Genomic DNA, 14,859 nt, shown 5'->3' on the forward strand with positions numbered 1-14,859 from the left:
ATGGTGTCACTGTTGAAGGACTAATGACAAGACTGTTCTGTTGAAGTCACAGTCCACCCTGACTCGGATGCTGAGGTGGTGCAGTTCCATGGAGATCATCAGGTTTGACCAGGCCACCTTGCAGAGATTGGGTAGTGACTGGGTAGAGGTTGCTGTTGCTAATGCAGAATAGCCTGGTATCTGTCCTTAAGGTTGAAAGCCGAAAAGCTTGCAAGCTAAGGAGATGGCCTACATGACCCATCCCTCCAGCCACTGTGAGGGGACAGGGAGTCTCCTGTTTCTGCTCTTGTAACACATGAACAGTCTCAGTGAGTGGAGGAAGGGCTTAGTTTGGGACTCATTGATTGGTTGCAATGGGCTCTCCAGCCAGAGAGGGGCCTTTTTCTGGTGACTGCCAGGTTCAAGTCCAGTCCCCACAGTGAGATTGCAGTGTGGTGCAGCTGGTCACCAGATAAGTCAGGATTCTCAACCTGGTTCTTTAGCTGGTGGGGAAGAGACTGAAGGTACCAATGAACCAGAGCTGGAGAAGGCATGTGTGGAGTTTGGCTGGGGATGCCTGTGATTGTGGTGCCATGAGGCTAAGGACTCTCTAGATTCGAGCAGTGGTGGTGATCCGATGGTTGAGTAGTCTGGTGGTCTCCCCTATCAGTGCAGGTGCTCTAGAGTCTGATAGGTCTGCCTTCACCGCAATGGAGGCTAGCCAGGCTCCAATGAAAAGGATCAGCTGAGAGGGAGGAAGAGAGGATTTCCCCCGGTTTATACAAAATCCTGTGTGTAAAAGAGGTTCCCACGCCATGACGGTGGCTGCACTGCAGTTTCTCTGGATGGAGCGACGATCAGCCAGTTCCCCAACCATGGGTAGATTTGGACTCCCTGAAGGCGAAGGCATGTGCAGACTACAGTCATGCATTTTGTAAACACACAAGAAGCCATAGCAAGGTCAAAGGGGAGGATGGAAGGTGTCATCTCCAATCATGAAGTGAAGGAAACACTTGTACAGTCCTTGATGTAAATATGAAAGTGTTCTCGAGATCTACAGGCAGTCCCTTAGTTATGAACGTCCAAGTTACAATCAACCTGTACTATTAATGTAAAAAAAATACTGCAAGAAATTGTCATCATCATAAAGAGCAAGGAAGCAAAAGGTTACAGATGGAGGCCTCCAAAGCATGCCTCACTGCCCCTTCCATCTAGACAGAGAAATCTCTCTGGCATTTTGTTGGTGCATAGAGGAAGCACTGGTGAGTTTGGGCTGGGGCATGGCTAAAGATAAAGTCCTCATCCTTTTCTGACACCATAAAATATCTGCAGTAGAAGCCCACTATGGTTTCTGGGTGGATGGTCCTCTCAATGGCCCTCTTCTGGGAGAAAGAGCCAGCCTCTTTGATGAGGGCCTTCAAAGGGGCCATGTACGGTATGGTACCAGGGGGCGGTAGTGCATCAAACTCTATCCGGTAGCCATGCTCTATGATGGATAGGACCCAGGAGTCCGCTGTTAATTCACTCTAGGAGCGGAGTAAGGGCAGAAGACAAAAGTGAACTGCCTGGGCACTGGTGACCCTGGTAGGGCTGCAGGGCATTATGCCCCCACATTGGTTGCCAGGGGTGCCTTGAAACTGTGGAGCTTTGTGGCTAGTAAGAAGTATGGTGCCACTTATGTGATGTAAGGGCCTCAGACAGTGGTTAATTCAGCCCCATCTTGTGCAGTCACTCTAGCTTTTAATGGAATTCCTTTGTTTGTTGATGCAAGCACTGAAAAGGCCTTTGTCATCAAACAGAAGATCCTTAATGTGGACTCTCACGTCATCACAGAGCCTGGATGAGCAGAGCAATGTGTACTGGTGGAAGCCAATTGCGCCTGCCATGTTCTTCATCCTGCACTCAGCTTGGAGCCTCACTGTGTGGATCTGTTGCTGGGTGAGATGGGATGCCTCTGTTTGATTGTCCCTTTCCAGCTCTCTGTGCTCTTGGGAAGGTAATTGCACAGAAACTTAATCTTGCCCCATAAAAGCAGGTGGTACTGGGCCATGGTGGTGCCATCCCTACTTGTCTACTCTACAGAGTGGTCTGTCCTGAACCATCCCTGGCCCAACACCACAATGATGAAGTTTGGGTGAGAGTGTTCGAACAGAAAAGGGATGTCTTACTCCTGGACCCTGTATATTCCACGCGCCTTTAAGTCTTCTTGGGGTGAACACAACCAAGGTGGGGGACTTCCAGGCTTGCTTCACTGTGTCCATGAATGGGGCCAGCAATGAGAATCAGCAATGAGAACTGTGGTCTCGGCATACACAGCCTCTACTACAGGGTCCCTCCAATTCTTGTGGGCTGAGGCCAAGGGCCTGAGCCATCCAGAGGACTTGGTTGGAGAAGTGACTCATGTTCTTCAATGGTGATGCAGCGTCTGGTGGTACCATGGCTGCATCTGATGATGGTTCTGAGGGCTCCTCTGACAAGGTGAATTTGGGGTTCAATATGTAACCACTGGAATCCAAGGATAGTGAGTAAAGGTTGATGGCTGGGACTAGTGAAGAGGACCATAGCAGGTGGCTGCCGGGTAGTGCTGGAGGTCATGTCTGTGGGACCATGGAGATCCTGATAGCGAAGTGGCAGTCTCTTGGAGAGCATGTGTCCTTTCTTGGGACAGGAGAGGTGGGGTTAGGCAGCATTCCCTGAAGTATCCATGATTGTATGGTGGCCAATGGTCACAGTAGAATTCCCAAGGGTCATGGGGACTTTATGTGGAAGAGGCAAAGACAAGTGCAATAGTTGGTCACAGTTGGGATAGGATGTTGATCAGCCCGCGATTAATGGAGTGTCTGCAATGATCGTGGTGGCTGCAGATTAGGTTGACGAGGCAGGTAGTGCTGTCAGCACGTTCAAGGTAGAGAGGCTGTCCACAGGTAAGGACAGTGCAATTCTATGAGTGGCCTGGCTTCAAAGCTTGGTCATGAGAGAGTCAGCCCTGTGTTTCTTGGCCTGCTTTGTGAAGGCTCTCTCCTAGGCAGGGGCACCACAGAGAGTGCCCATCATTAGTGGTGGCTTGCAGTTTGCACAGTTTCTGAAAGGGGCTTTGAGGACCATTCAGGGCGGGTGAACAGGAAGGCAGAAGGTATAGAGATGAGGAGAGAATCATCTAGCAAGGAAGGAGGGAGATAGAAAGCAGGACAGTAATATTTTTGTACATCTTTTTGGTGGGGGGAAGCATAGGAAAATGGAAAGGAAGAATATGAGAGGTGTTCTAGGGTAGCAGCTAGAAAGGTGCAAGAATAGGAACAAAAGCTGAGAGGAGAAAAAATAGCTATAGGGAGTTCAGAAGGAAACTTCCTGATGCAACCAGGATAGTGGTCAAAAAACAGGATTGGGTAGGAACCCTTCCTTTCACACCAGGGCAGGATCAGGTGGGGGGTGCCTTCTGAATAAACCTCAGCTATGGAATATCCCAAAAACAGGCTGCACGCATGCACAGAGCCCATACGTGTGATGTACAGAGACCATGAAGAAGAACCAGAGATTATTCTGTCAGTAGGGGAAAGTGAAGACAACTAGCCACTGGGCTTAATATCAGGTAAAGTTGGGCAGTTGAAGTTTGGACTTCAACTTCCAGCATGCTGACCGGGCTGACGGCAAGCTAACCTAGACACAGCAGTGACCTCCCCCAGTCTGGTGCCCTCTGGATGTTCTGGAATACAACTCCAACTAGCTCCAGGCAAAAATTCTGGAAGTGGTAGACCAAAATATTTGGAAGGCAGGGAAGGGTCACCTAAAGTGGCAGCTGTCATCACTCCACATTGGTCCCACGAGATCCTAGAATCCAAAGAGCCCTTAGAATTTGTCCTGGTGTCATGGTTTACCTTACATTAGTAATGCTGGATTGAAATTACAAGGCATGAGAAGGTGGGTAAGTTGCCAGAACCATGCAATTGTTTCCTTCATTGTTTGCAAAGAAACTTGCTGGAAATCATGACATTACAACTCATTATGGCACAAAGTTGTCAATATCTTTGCAAAGGGGATGGAGGAAGAAACTGAAGTAGGAAGAGGCTTTGATGATCTTCAGAGTGCACTAGTTACAGAGGCATACAGGATTTCTGGGGAGTCCAACACTGGCTAAAGGAAGTGGACTAATTAGGAAATTCATTACATTAAAAATTAAGTATATATTACATAATATTAAGCATTAATAAAAATAAATAAATAAGAGTTGTCTGAAAAGCATGTCCAACAGAACTCTTGGTGGATGAAACAGGGCTAAAAAGAAGTGGACAATTACAAAAAGGACTGAGGTAAATTCCAACCTAATTGAGTACATGAGGGAAGTCACCAGACAAAGGATTGTTGTTAGTGACAAAGTCATGCCCGACCCATCATGACCCCACGGACAACATTCCTCCAGGCTCTCCTGTCCAAACAATGATGGGAAGGATCATAATTGAAGGCCAGAAAATTGGGCATGGGGTGCCGAGCTAACAGTCCAGATCCAAGAGACTACATATTATTTCATGACAAGGGTGGAGAACTTTGGGGGGGATTCAGTGGCCACTTTCTGCACCACTTCAGACCACACTCCTGCTGGATGGCAGAAATGGTGTGGTGGCAACAAACATTATGGTTTGCCACCACACCATTTCAGCAGCAAACCACTGAGGAGGCTTCAAAGGGGTAGATTAACTCATGGCACATGTTGCTTTAAAAGACTTCTTCAGTTGTGTAATTGAAAAATTGTGATCTTTCAAGCTTAAGTAGATTAACAGGGCCAAGAAGTAAGGAATTAGATGGAAAAGCTGAATTTTGCATACTGATTTGAACTTATCAGCCATTTTCTTGGCTCGGAGAGCCTTTCCACAGATCTTCAGTAGTTAGTAGTTGTTCATTGCATTACAGATCAGTCATTAGAAAGAACAGTTTTTTTTTTAAGAAAACAAGGAAATGGATAATTTTAATTCTGTTGCTGCCTATGGAAAAGAAGCTTTTGCACCTCAATATTAGTAAGAAAACGGAGAGCTTCCTTCTGCTCCATTTTCAGTTATTTTTATTATGAAGCAAGCTTTTCAAGATACATCTGTTCCACTTAAGATGTGAGCACCTATTGTGAGGGAGGTAAAATATAAATCCCCCCCCGCATTTCTGCAGTGTACAGGCATCTTCAGGTCTGTCAAAATTATTATGTGAGAAGGGAAAGGTATACTAGGGAACCACATCACTATTTACTAGACCATTTTTTTAGAAGTATGATTAGGCACCAGCAGGTATTCCAGCAGCAGATAGGAATGGAATGGGATAGCTTCAATCATCTTTGAGGGGGTTGAGACCTTGAAATACAGAGGAGGTAGGATGAAAGACTAAGAAATATTCTGGGTCACTTAAATGGTGGGTTTGACTTCGGTGTCAAATTATGTAATCATCCCAATAGCTCAATTCACTCTTGCCATTTTATTTTATTTTATTTTTGTTATGCCAGGCTTTTCAGTTGCCCAGTGGGAGCTAGATAATAACATCTATTTCTGCGGAAAACAACATGGATTTCAGCTCGCTGTGTAGTTTTTACTTCGCAGCTGAAGACTGCAATTTATAAATGGCAACAGACCTATGGAAAATTCTCTAAATGAAGGACTTTGCGGTGTGTTATCATTTAACCCCTATTTTTCACTTTCACTAGATTTATTGGCATCCACAGCTGCAACATTAAATGACTCTGAAAGCACAGCAATTAATCCAGAATCCTATTTGTTTTAATCTAACACTGTCAACTGGCTTTAGGTTTCCAGTCAAGAAGAAAAAAAATGTTTGTTAAGCTCCACAGCACTAGCTAATGTCCAAAGACAATCCCTAGAAAAAGGTGTGAAGATGTTTTATAGATGGAACAGAGATTTATTAGGGTACCTAATTCTGGTCCTGCAGATGCCTCACAAATTATAATGAGATTATTAAAACTTTACAAATCATTACATTAAAATTTGACAAGGGTGCTTTTGAAATTAGACTGCTTCACTGTAATTGCTAATGGTATATTGCTACGATAAGCTTCAAGAAAATTTCTCAATAAAACTTCTTCAAGAATTTAAGGTATATTTATTTCACTACCTGTTATAAGTTCAAGGATAATAGGTTTCTGTGCATCAGAAAAACCGAATGATCACAGTGATATCAGTGATAGAAGGATGTTCTCCTGCTACAAACTTTAATTAATTTTCACAGATAGTTAATTTTCTCTTTCATTAAATCTGAAAGACAAACGGTTTATAAACAAATAGAAAACATTGGATGGGGAAAGTATATTTTAGGTGAGCAGGAATTAGTTGCAAGAGTAAAATATATGGAGCAGTGATAGGCCCATATACTGAGCTATTTTGAAAAAAATCATCATAAACATATTCCAGCTAAAAAGACACCTACATTAATATTACCCCAAACCAGTTTATGGGTAAAAAATGTGTTTGAGCTTTGTACTAACAAAGTAATAGCTTCAGTGCCCTTAAACTTCAGTTCATGAAAAATATGCATCTCACAATGTCCTTTGAAAGGGTGACCCATTCCATTAAGGACAATATTCCAGGCCTTCTATTTTTCCAGGCAAAGGAAATTTTAAGTAGCTACTTACCATGATGTACGACACCTTTCAACCCATGGATAATAGGTTCCAGTGCTGGATTGTCCCTCTGATTGACCTACATGTAAAGGATACATGATGGGTTAAATCTATTCTGGCATCAGACAGAAGAAAGAGTATCAATTTAATCATCTAAAGGAGTGGAGGAAGAAAGATGTTATCTAGGAAGCTGTTTCCTGGATGTTATCTTGAAAGCTGATGCATTTAAAGCAGGTCCTTACTCAAAAGTCAGCTTTTAAGATTCATAATATAATAAAATAGGTGAAGGAAGCAGTGAAGGAAGTCCTTAAAAGGCATTAAAACTTCAGGTGGATCATCACAATCAGGGACAGGAAGGAGATTAACAGTTGATAGCTCTGCAGCTCCTTCTTTTGTTCTTACAGATAATGTGTTAGACAAATAATAGAAAAATCAAATTATCAAGCATTTTTACAGGGAAGTGACTGAACGCAGAAAACAGGGAGTCTGACTAAAATGGAATTCCTGTGAATCAGAAGATGAGACTGGTCCTTAACAATATGGTATGCTTTTTATTTGTTTCATCTTTGTGTATTTAATTTTCTGCATTTGTGGGACGAATACCTGGCTTTTTCCAGTAGCTCTGCGACCAGGCTTTCAGAGCAGCTGATCTAAAAACTATAGCATGCATAATATATGGAGAACAGTGATGGTCCAAGAGATACCTACACTGTGACAATGCCAGAGTAAATTAGTTTCTACTCAATATTTTTGCAGCAAAGTGTTTGTACATACTTGCAAATGTTTATGGCCAAGCCATAGACTGCAGCATTGTGGTATTTATTCATTTATAGTATTTATATACCTTTTGATTAGCATAAAGCTCTCAAAATGGTTTATACAATATAATTAAAATATTCAAAATCCAACAATTAAAATGATTTAAGATGAATTATCTGCAGTAAAAATCTTCTCTGTACAATTTTTTTTGGCAGGCCTATACAACAACAGCAACACACTACAATAAATAATGAAAAGTATTCCACATATACCACAATTTTAAAACCAGTATAAAACTAGAAAGTCATAATGGCAGGAAAATAACTTTTAACCTGGCACCAAAATGTATATATTTTTAAAATTTATTTATCTAAAACTTTGATAGACTGTCCCATTACCAAAGTCTTGGGACATTTTAACAATACAAAATGTAAGAAAAGAAAGAAAAATTTAGCAATAATAAAACCCCAAGTAAAACAGGTCTTATAACATTGGGAAAATAAAAAGATTTTGGCCTGGTGTCAAAAAGAATAATGTGACAGCGCCAGGAGAACATCTCTGGGGGGCAAATTCCACAATTGGGGTGCCACCGCAGAGAAGGTCCTTTTCCTAATCTCCCTTCAGGGAGGGCACCCAGAGAAGTCTGTATATAGTGTTGGCCCCAGGCATATTTCCGTGGGGAGCGGATTCCACAAGATAGCTGAGAGGACAAGTCGAGGGTTAACACCAGTTCCCCCACTGTCCCCACTTTTTTCACTTCAAAAATGAAAAAACATTTTGCAATATGCAGTATGTGTAATAGTTAGTTCAGCAAATCTAATGACTGCATATTCACAACTGCCGTTAGTTCCACAGTTTGTTCCTTACTACTAGCTTGTGGTCACTCACAGAAACAGAAGACCAAAAAAGAACAGGAATCAGTCTCAGAGACAGCTTACAACTAGCCTAGTCACTTTTGGAGTTTTCACATGCATTTTCTTTTACTTTCAAATTGTGTTTGCCTCACTTATGCTGCTGTATGGCAGACCTATATAAATACAAAGAAAGAAACTGAGGCCAAAGAAAAAGATAAGGACAATTAGATGAATGGCGAATAGAAATACTGAAAATTGAAGCCAACTTGTCTTTCAGCTGCAAAATAGTTGGTACAAAAGGACATTGATACCGACAAAGATATGGAAAATCCTTTAAGCCATGCTGTAATTCCCATGGTGGTGATGGCACTGTTTGGATCCAGATTTCTGTGCTGGCAGAACTGGACTTCCCTGCTTCCTCCTCCCCATGGTAGCATCGCGAGGCCCCCACAAATACTACATAAAGAATCAGGAGACCCTGCTCAATGGGGTGTGCTGTGTTGTGGAGGAACCACCATATTTTGAGCAGAGGTCCCATTTTCTTACAGAAGGCAGGTCCTGGATCCAACTGAGAACATTTTTTCACAGAGTGCTGGTTCATGTAATACATTTCTCCTTATTTATTTTATTTATTATTTGCATTTATATACCACCTTAATAGCTCAGAGGGCTCTTTGCATGTTTACAAACATTAAACCCTGTACGTAGAAAAGCTTGCATTTTGCCTGGAACCAGTGGCTTCAGATATTTTTTCTTTGTAAGTGAAATACCATAATTGCCAATAAGTCATTTTAGTTTGGGGACAGCTGTGTGTGTGTGTGTGTGTGTGTGTGTGTGTGTGTGGGTGGGGTGGGGGTATACAAGGGCAGTGCAAGGTCCCAAAAAATCATGGACCAAGGTTCATGGGACAAAAAAAAATTCACAAATCTGCACATGCTAATTTATATACAGAAATATGTGTCTGTGGTAAGAAAGAATCACTATTGTTTAAATGTTACAGAAGACAAGCTAATTAACCTCCCACTTGCATTCAAGAAAGAACTGTGCAATTCCCAAACCGTTTTTGCCTAAAACTTACCCCACCTTTCCTTGTTTTTTCAGGCCCAAATCCAGCTGGAGCGGATGGAGTGCCTGGAACCAGCAAAGAGCTGGTTGGCACTGTAATCATGTGATGATCGATTGCAAACTGAATGAGGTACACTGGCAAAAAGAGAGTGCTGGAATGTAATGTAACTCATGCTCTTGGGCTACAAACTTATGCAATTACTAGGGAATTATCCCTACTAAGTCTAGTGTGTTTTTTTTAAACTTCTGTTTAAATCTTTAGCCTCTCTTTCCCCCCACTCCAGCACCAGCAGCCACACAAGCGCTGGATGGAGATTACAGCACTACAGGACATTGCTCTGCTGTTCCTGGTCCCTGGACCCACAGATGATGCACAGACAGCTGCTGACTAAGGTGGTTCCTCATTTTATTTCCAATACTTTCTTCTGGTAGCGTTTGGGAGTCTAGAACACTTTTTATGGCTCTTGGATTCTACTTTCTGGAAGTCCTAAAATCAACACCAAATTTTACAATATGAAAATTCTAGCTGTTACATAATCACAGAAATAATAAAGTATTAAAATGCATGATTGGGATTAATCAAAATTCCTGTTAAAGGTACTGCCCATTTGTGAGCCTGGGTTTTATAGTTCTCATGCAGCAGCATGACTCTTTGGTAATTTAAAGAAGAAACAACTGAAAAGTTATTATTCTCTAGGTTTTTCTCTAGATTCAAATATGGATTTACCTTCAAGGATGGATAAAAGCAGCTGCTGCTCTCAACACATTTACAAAAAAGTAAGACTCCAAATGTACATTTACCTGAGAGTAAACCTCATTGAACTTAGTACAACTTATTTTGGAGTAAACATGTTTAGGACATAGTCTTGAACACTTTTTGCTGCTCAGAGATCTCTTCGTAGCCTCAGATGTTTCCCTACAGCACATAATTTCCTGTACTGTTTCAGTTACCTTTTCCCACCCTGCAGGATCCTATGGTCATCTATGGATTTTGTTAACTGAGGCCAAGAAGCAAATGGAGCCTTCCCGGTAAATCCAACAAAGCTGGTCAAGTTGTTTAAGCCCCTGAGGCACACAATCCTACAAATATAATAATAATTAATAAATTAAATAATAATCCACGTGCTTTTTCATGATGTCCCAAATCAGATGTCTGAGGCAGCTGCCCCAGGCTCTAAAGTGAGTGAATATGTGTGACCCTCTAGACACTAGTAAAAAGGGATGTATAGACAGGGGAAAGGTGGCATTTGATTTCAGAGGGAAAAACTCAGGCAGAAAGATTGAAGGGGGAAGCACATGAGTGTAAAACCAGCTAATCCAGGAGTTGAAGCCAGCTAATCTCAGGGGATCAGATACAACAGCCTTTGTACCTGTATTTCAGCACGTACCTGTTTTTTCCCCACTTACATGAAAGCTAATGTCTTTCAAAATAACTTTCTGTACAGCAAACTTCTGTAGCATAAAAGCTCATTATGCCAAAGCAAACTGGGTGCTACAAGGCATTATGGATTTTGAATGCAAAAGAACAAGATGATCTCAATCTCCCCTTTCTTTCTCTCGTCTAATGTCAGGGAGGACCACGCACCCAACAGAATGTGCTTACATGGATCATGTGCATTCCAGAAAGATGAAAGAAGACCCAAGGCACTCCAGACACACTCCAGCAAGCCAGAACAAGCTGTACACTCATATAGTACCTTGCCACAAATTCAGACATTGCTGCTCATTCAAGCATTATTTTGCAAGCATGCCCACTTCTATTTCACCCCAGAGTAAGGGGCCTAAACCAGCATGGATGGCCCAAGATGAGGAAAGCCTCCGGCACACCATTGGCTATATGAGCAGCCAATGAGCCCGCTTTTCCTCTTGCCAAAGTCTTGCTGTCCATGATGGTCCATGGCACAAGTGTAACAGCCCTATAGAGTTGGCTGGGCAGGGCTGGGCAGAGTCAGGCACATTCTAAGAAAGGCTGGTGACAATGGAGACAGTTCTGAACTCTGGGCTTAGTGAAAATAATGACCAGAATATTGAAGGAAGGGTGGCAGTATGAGGCACCATAAAAAAGCTGGTGTCCTCATGCCACATTCCTTGTTTGTCCGCTATGGGATGAATCCCAAGATTCCCTAATAACAGCAGCACTGCTGAGTTCACAGGGAAGAAGCAGACTTGTACTAAGGCAGGTGATGGCACCTGGGCAATTCGAAAGATTTGGTACACTGCTCAGAAGATCTAGGGCTCATGCCTAGGCAAGCTTTGTTAATGCTTCCCAAGGGGAGGCAGCTGGGATTTTTCTGTTCAACAGAGTATACATTAAATATAATAATACAAAATATTTTCTTGATCTTTTGCTTTCAGTTGTCACTACAAGGAGCCAACTCTACGCTTTACATACACATACAGAACAGCATTTGTTCCCAGAAAGATTATTCATACCTTGAGCACTATCCCTTGCTCAGCAGATTCATTCAAGAGTAGAATTGCAAGAATCTAGTCATCCACTAGAGCGTGGCTATAGTATTCAAAAAGAAAAGAAAAGAAAAAAAAAAGATCCACGGGAAAGAGGGCAGAACATCTGCATGTATCATTTATAATTGAACAGTGCCTGTAATCCTCATTGATAGAGACAAATAAGTAACCGTAATACTCAGTGCAGTGAAAAAATAAACATAGCCCTGCAGTTTAAGAGTCCCATTATGCTATTTCCAGTGCTAATAGGACTTTCTCACCTTAGGGTAAATGGTACAAGGGTAAATCGAACCAGTAAAATCTCTTTGTTTATCGCTTCCACTGTGCTATTTTTGCTCCCCAGTGAACACACTACTGTCCTAGGCAGCGTGAATGGCTAGCATTTAATGTGCTGAATACAAACAGCATGCAATTTACACTTCACAACCTAAGCACCTTATTATAAGCTTAACAGGCCGCATTATTAAATACTGCAACAGAGGGCACAATAAATTATTTCAGAGAGATTATTTGGGAGATTTAAAAATGTAGGATAAGATTATAGCTATACTTATTTGATATGTATCACAGGACACAACGTGCTTGGTTTTAATCCAAGGCATTCCAATCATGGGTAGGGGTACCTCTAAATTAGTGGCTAACACATTTGGATTCAAATCACAGTTCTTTTCAACTGAAGTGCTGAAAAGGACATACCTGAAAAATGCAAGTATGGCAGAGCAGTTTGATTGTCAGACCAGAACCATGGAGACCAAGATTCTACATCCCATTCAGCATGACGTTTATTGGGTGACACTGACCCAAAGACACTGATCCACAGCCTAACCTACCTCACAGGTTTGTTGCGAAGATAAAACAGAGAGCAGGTAGAACATGTACCTCGCCTTGGACTCCTTCGAGGAAAACAGGACAATATAAATGTAACTGTCAAATGAATAAAGAAGCTCTCTCTCTCTCTCGCTTGTGCTCTCTTTCTCTCTCTCTCTCTCACACACACACTGGGTGGGGTGGGGGGGGGGAATAGGTTAAATGTGAGCTAACAATGTGATGCAGCCACCAAAAGGGCAGATGCTATTTGGGATGCATTAACAGAAGTATTACTTCCAAATCACGAGAAGTAGTAGTTTCCTTATACTCCTCAATAGTCAGATCTCACCTGGAATACTGTGTTTAGTTCTGGGCACAAAGATTTAAGAAAGATGCAGGAAAATTAGAAAGGGTTCAGAGGAGGGCAACGAAAATGATCCACGGTTTGGAAACACTGTCCTGTGAGGACAGACTGAGAGAACTGGGCATGTTCAGCCTTGAGAAGAGAAGACCGAGGGGGGACATGGTACCCCTCTGTAAGTACCTCAAAGGCCGTCACAAAGAGGAAGACCAAGATCTCTTCTTGCTGATACCAGAGTATAAGACACAGAACAATCAACCCAAGTTGTGACAACCCAGATTCAGGCTGGACATCAGGAAAAGCTTCCTCACGGTCAGAGCAATACAACAGTAGAACCATCTGCCTAGAGAGGTGGTGGGCTCTCCCACACTAGAGATATTCAACAAGAAAGTAGACAGAGTGGGATTGTGTAACTTGGTGTCCTGCAACAACATGGGGTTGCACCTGATGGCCTTCATGGCCCCTACTCTATGATTGCATGATTGCTTGAAACTTGCCTGCTGATTTTTAACTGGTAATGAAACATCATCAGTTAGAAAGTCTTGTGCAAATAGCCTTCCTCAACTGGGTGTTCTCCAGTTGTGCTGGACTATAACTCCTATTGTTCTCAGCCAAAGACCTTTCTATAATGTGGGGGCCAGTACAGAAAAAGCTTGGCCTTGTGTTCTTTAATCCTTACCTCTGTGAACAATGGGATGGGGAGTAAGTTCATATAGAGGTCTGAACATATAGAGAGGTACAATCAGGCAGTCCTAGTTCTGATATGAGGCACTGTTGACTTGGGTCTACTGAAACATGGTATAACAGAGGTTTCAGAAGAAAGGGAAGGGTTAATGAAATGAAATAATTACTTGGTCCATGAGGCACTCCAGTTGGCGGACAAGCAGGAATGATTTGTGCACCCAGGTTTACCACAAAAGATGGGTCCCCACCAAGGAGATCTGGCTAGTTACTGCCCTGAACTACAAAGGTGAGCATTGCTGGTAGTTGGAGGGGTAGGGGAGAGGCGGACCACCTTGGATTGGCCGCTTGGCATCAGCCCATCACCAGGGAAATCTGGCTCAAAACACCCTCACTTTGGAGGGCCTTTGTCTCCTGCTTGGTGCTGATCCGGTGAGAGGTGTTTGCTCCTTGACCCACTCCTGAGCCCTGTGTGGCGAGGTCTGTAATAGGTAACTCAAGCAGTAGGGTCAAGTGGTGCCCCAAGGATCCCAGGCGCCCGGGATCAGGACACTGCACAGCCTTGGTGTGTCTGTATTATTGCTGCCACCCTCTTGCCCCTTCCCTCTTAGTTTGGTATTCCAACTCCCCTCTCATTTCCCCATTTCTCTTAATAAGCTTATTTTAAATCTGCCTCTTGAGTTTGAATAAGTTGCAGTGCTATGTCTGGTATCTAGACCACGGGGGTAAATTCACGTGCTGGGCAAGTTTAGCCCACCACGGGGGGTGGAGGGTGTCAGAAAGGAGTTTCCCTGACCTGCCATTGCACATGCTCTTCTATCAAGCAATGTAATATTCAAAAGACTGTAAGCCACCGTTTGAGAAGCGGGGAAGGAGAAGAGTTCCCACAAGTGTTTTTTCTTCGAATAACTCAGAGAAAAGAAAACAACTTTAAGAGCAGCAAAACAGGACTTGAGTTAGTTTCAAGTGACATCTTGAAGCAAAGGAGTCAGCTGTGAGTTACTGAGAAGACACAGGTCTAAAACATACAGCCAGATCTCCCACTCTGAATCATCAGTAGCAGCGGTTCAGAAAGCTGGGGATGGAAAAAGACACACAGCGACAGAGAAGCCTTTCTAGAAATGAAACCACAGTCCTGCTTTTTTGTAAGTGAAAAGTAGTGAAAGCCAAGAGGAAAGGCTGCAGACATTCCCGACATGGTTAGCAAGAGGACTCCACAGCTGCCGTAGCCCTTCCTCAGAGGGAAGGCAAGCATGTGAGTAAAAGCACAATGTTAG

The 14,859-nt window shown here is 42.8% G+C and overlaps 1 protein-coding gene across 6 annotated transcripts in view; it reads right to left on the reverse strand.

The window, feature by feature from the left end:
• The window catches only part of PTPRG (protein tyrosine phosphatase receptor type G), a 634,931-nt gene that overhangs the window by 175,831 nt on the left and 444,241 nt on the right, over positions 1-14,859 (reverse strand). For all 6 annotated transcript variants that reach the window (XM_044451810.1, XM_044451808.1, XM_044451807.1 and 3 more), the window contains one exon: positions 6,602-6,668. In XM_044451810.1, the coding sequence (XP_044307745.1) occupies positions 6,602-6,668 (67 nt within the window). The remainder of the gene's footprint in view (positions 1-6,601; positions 6,669-14,859) is intronic.

This window comes from Varanus komodoensis, unplaced genomic scaffold, assembly GCF_004798865.1.
Source record: "Varanus komodoensis strain SLA01 unplaced genomic scaffold, ASM479886v1 scaffold6_4, whole genome shotgun sequence".
Lineage (NCBI taxonomy): Eukaryota > Metazoa > Chordata > Lepidosauria > Squamata > Varanidae > Varanus > Varanus komodoensis.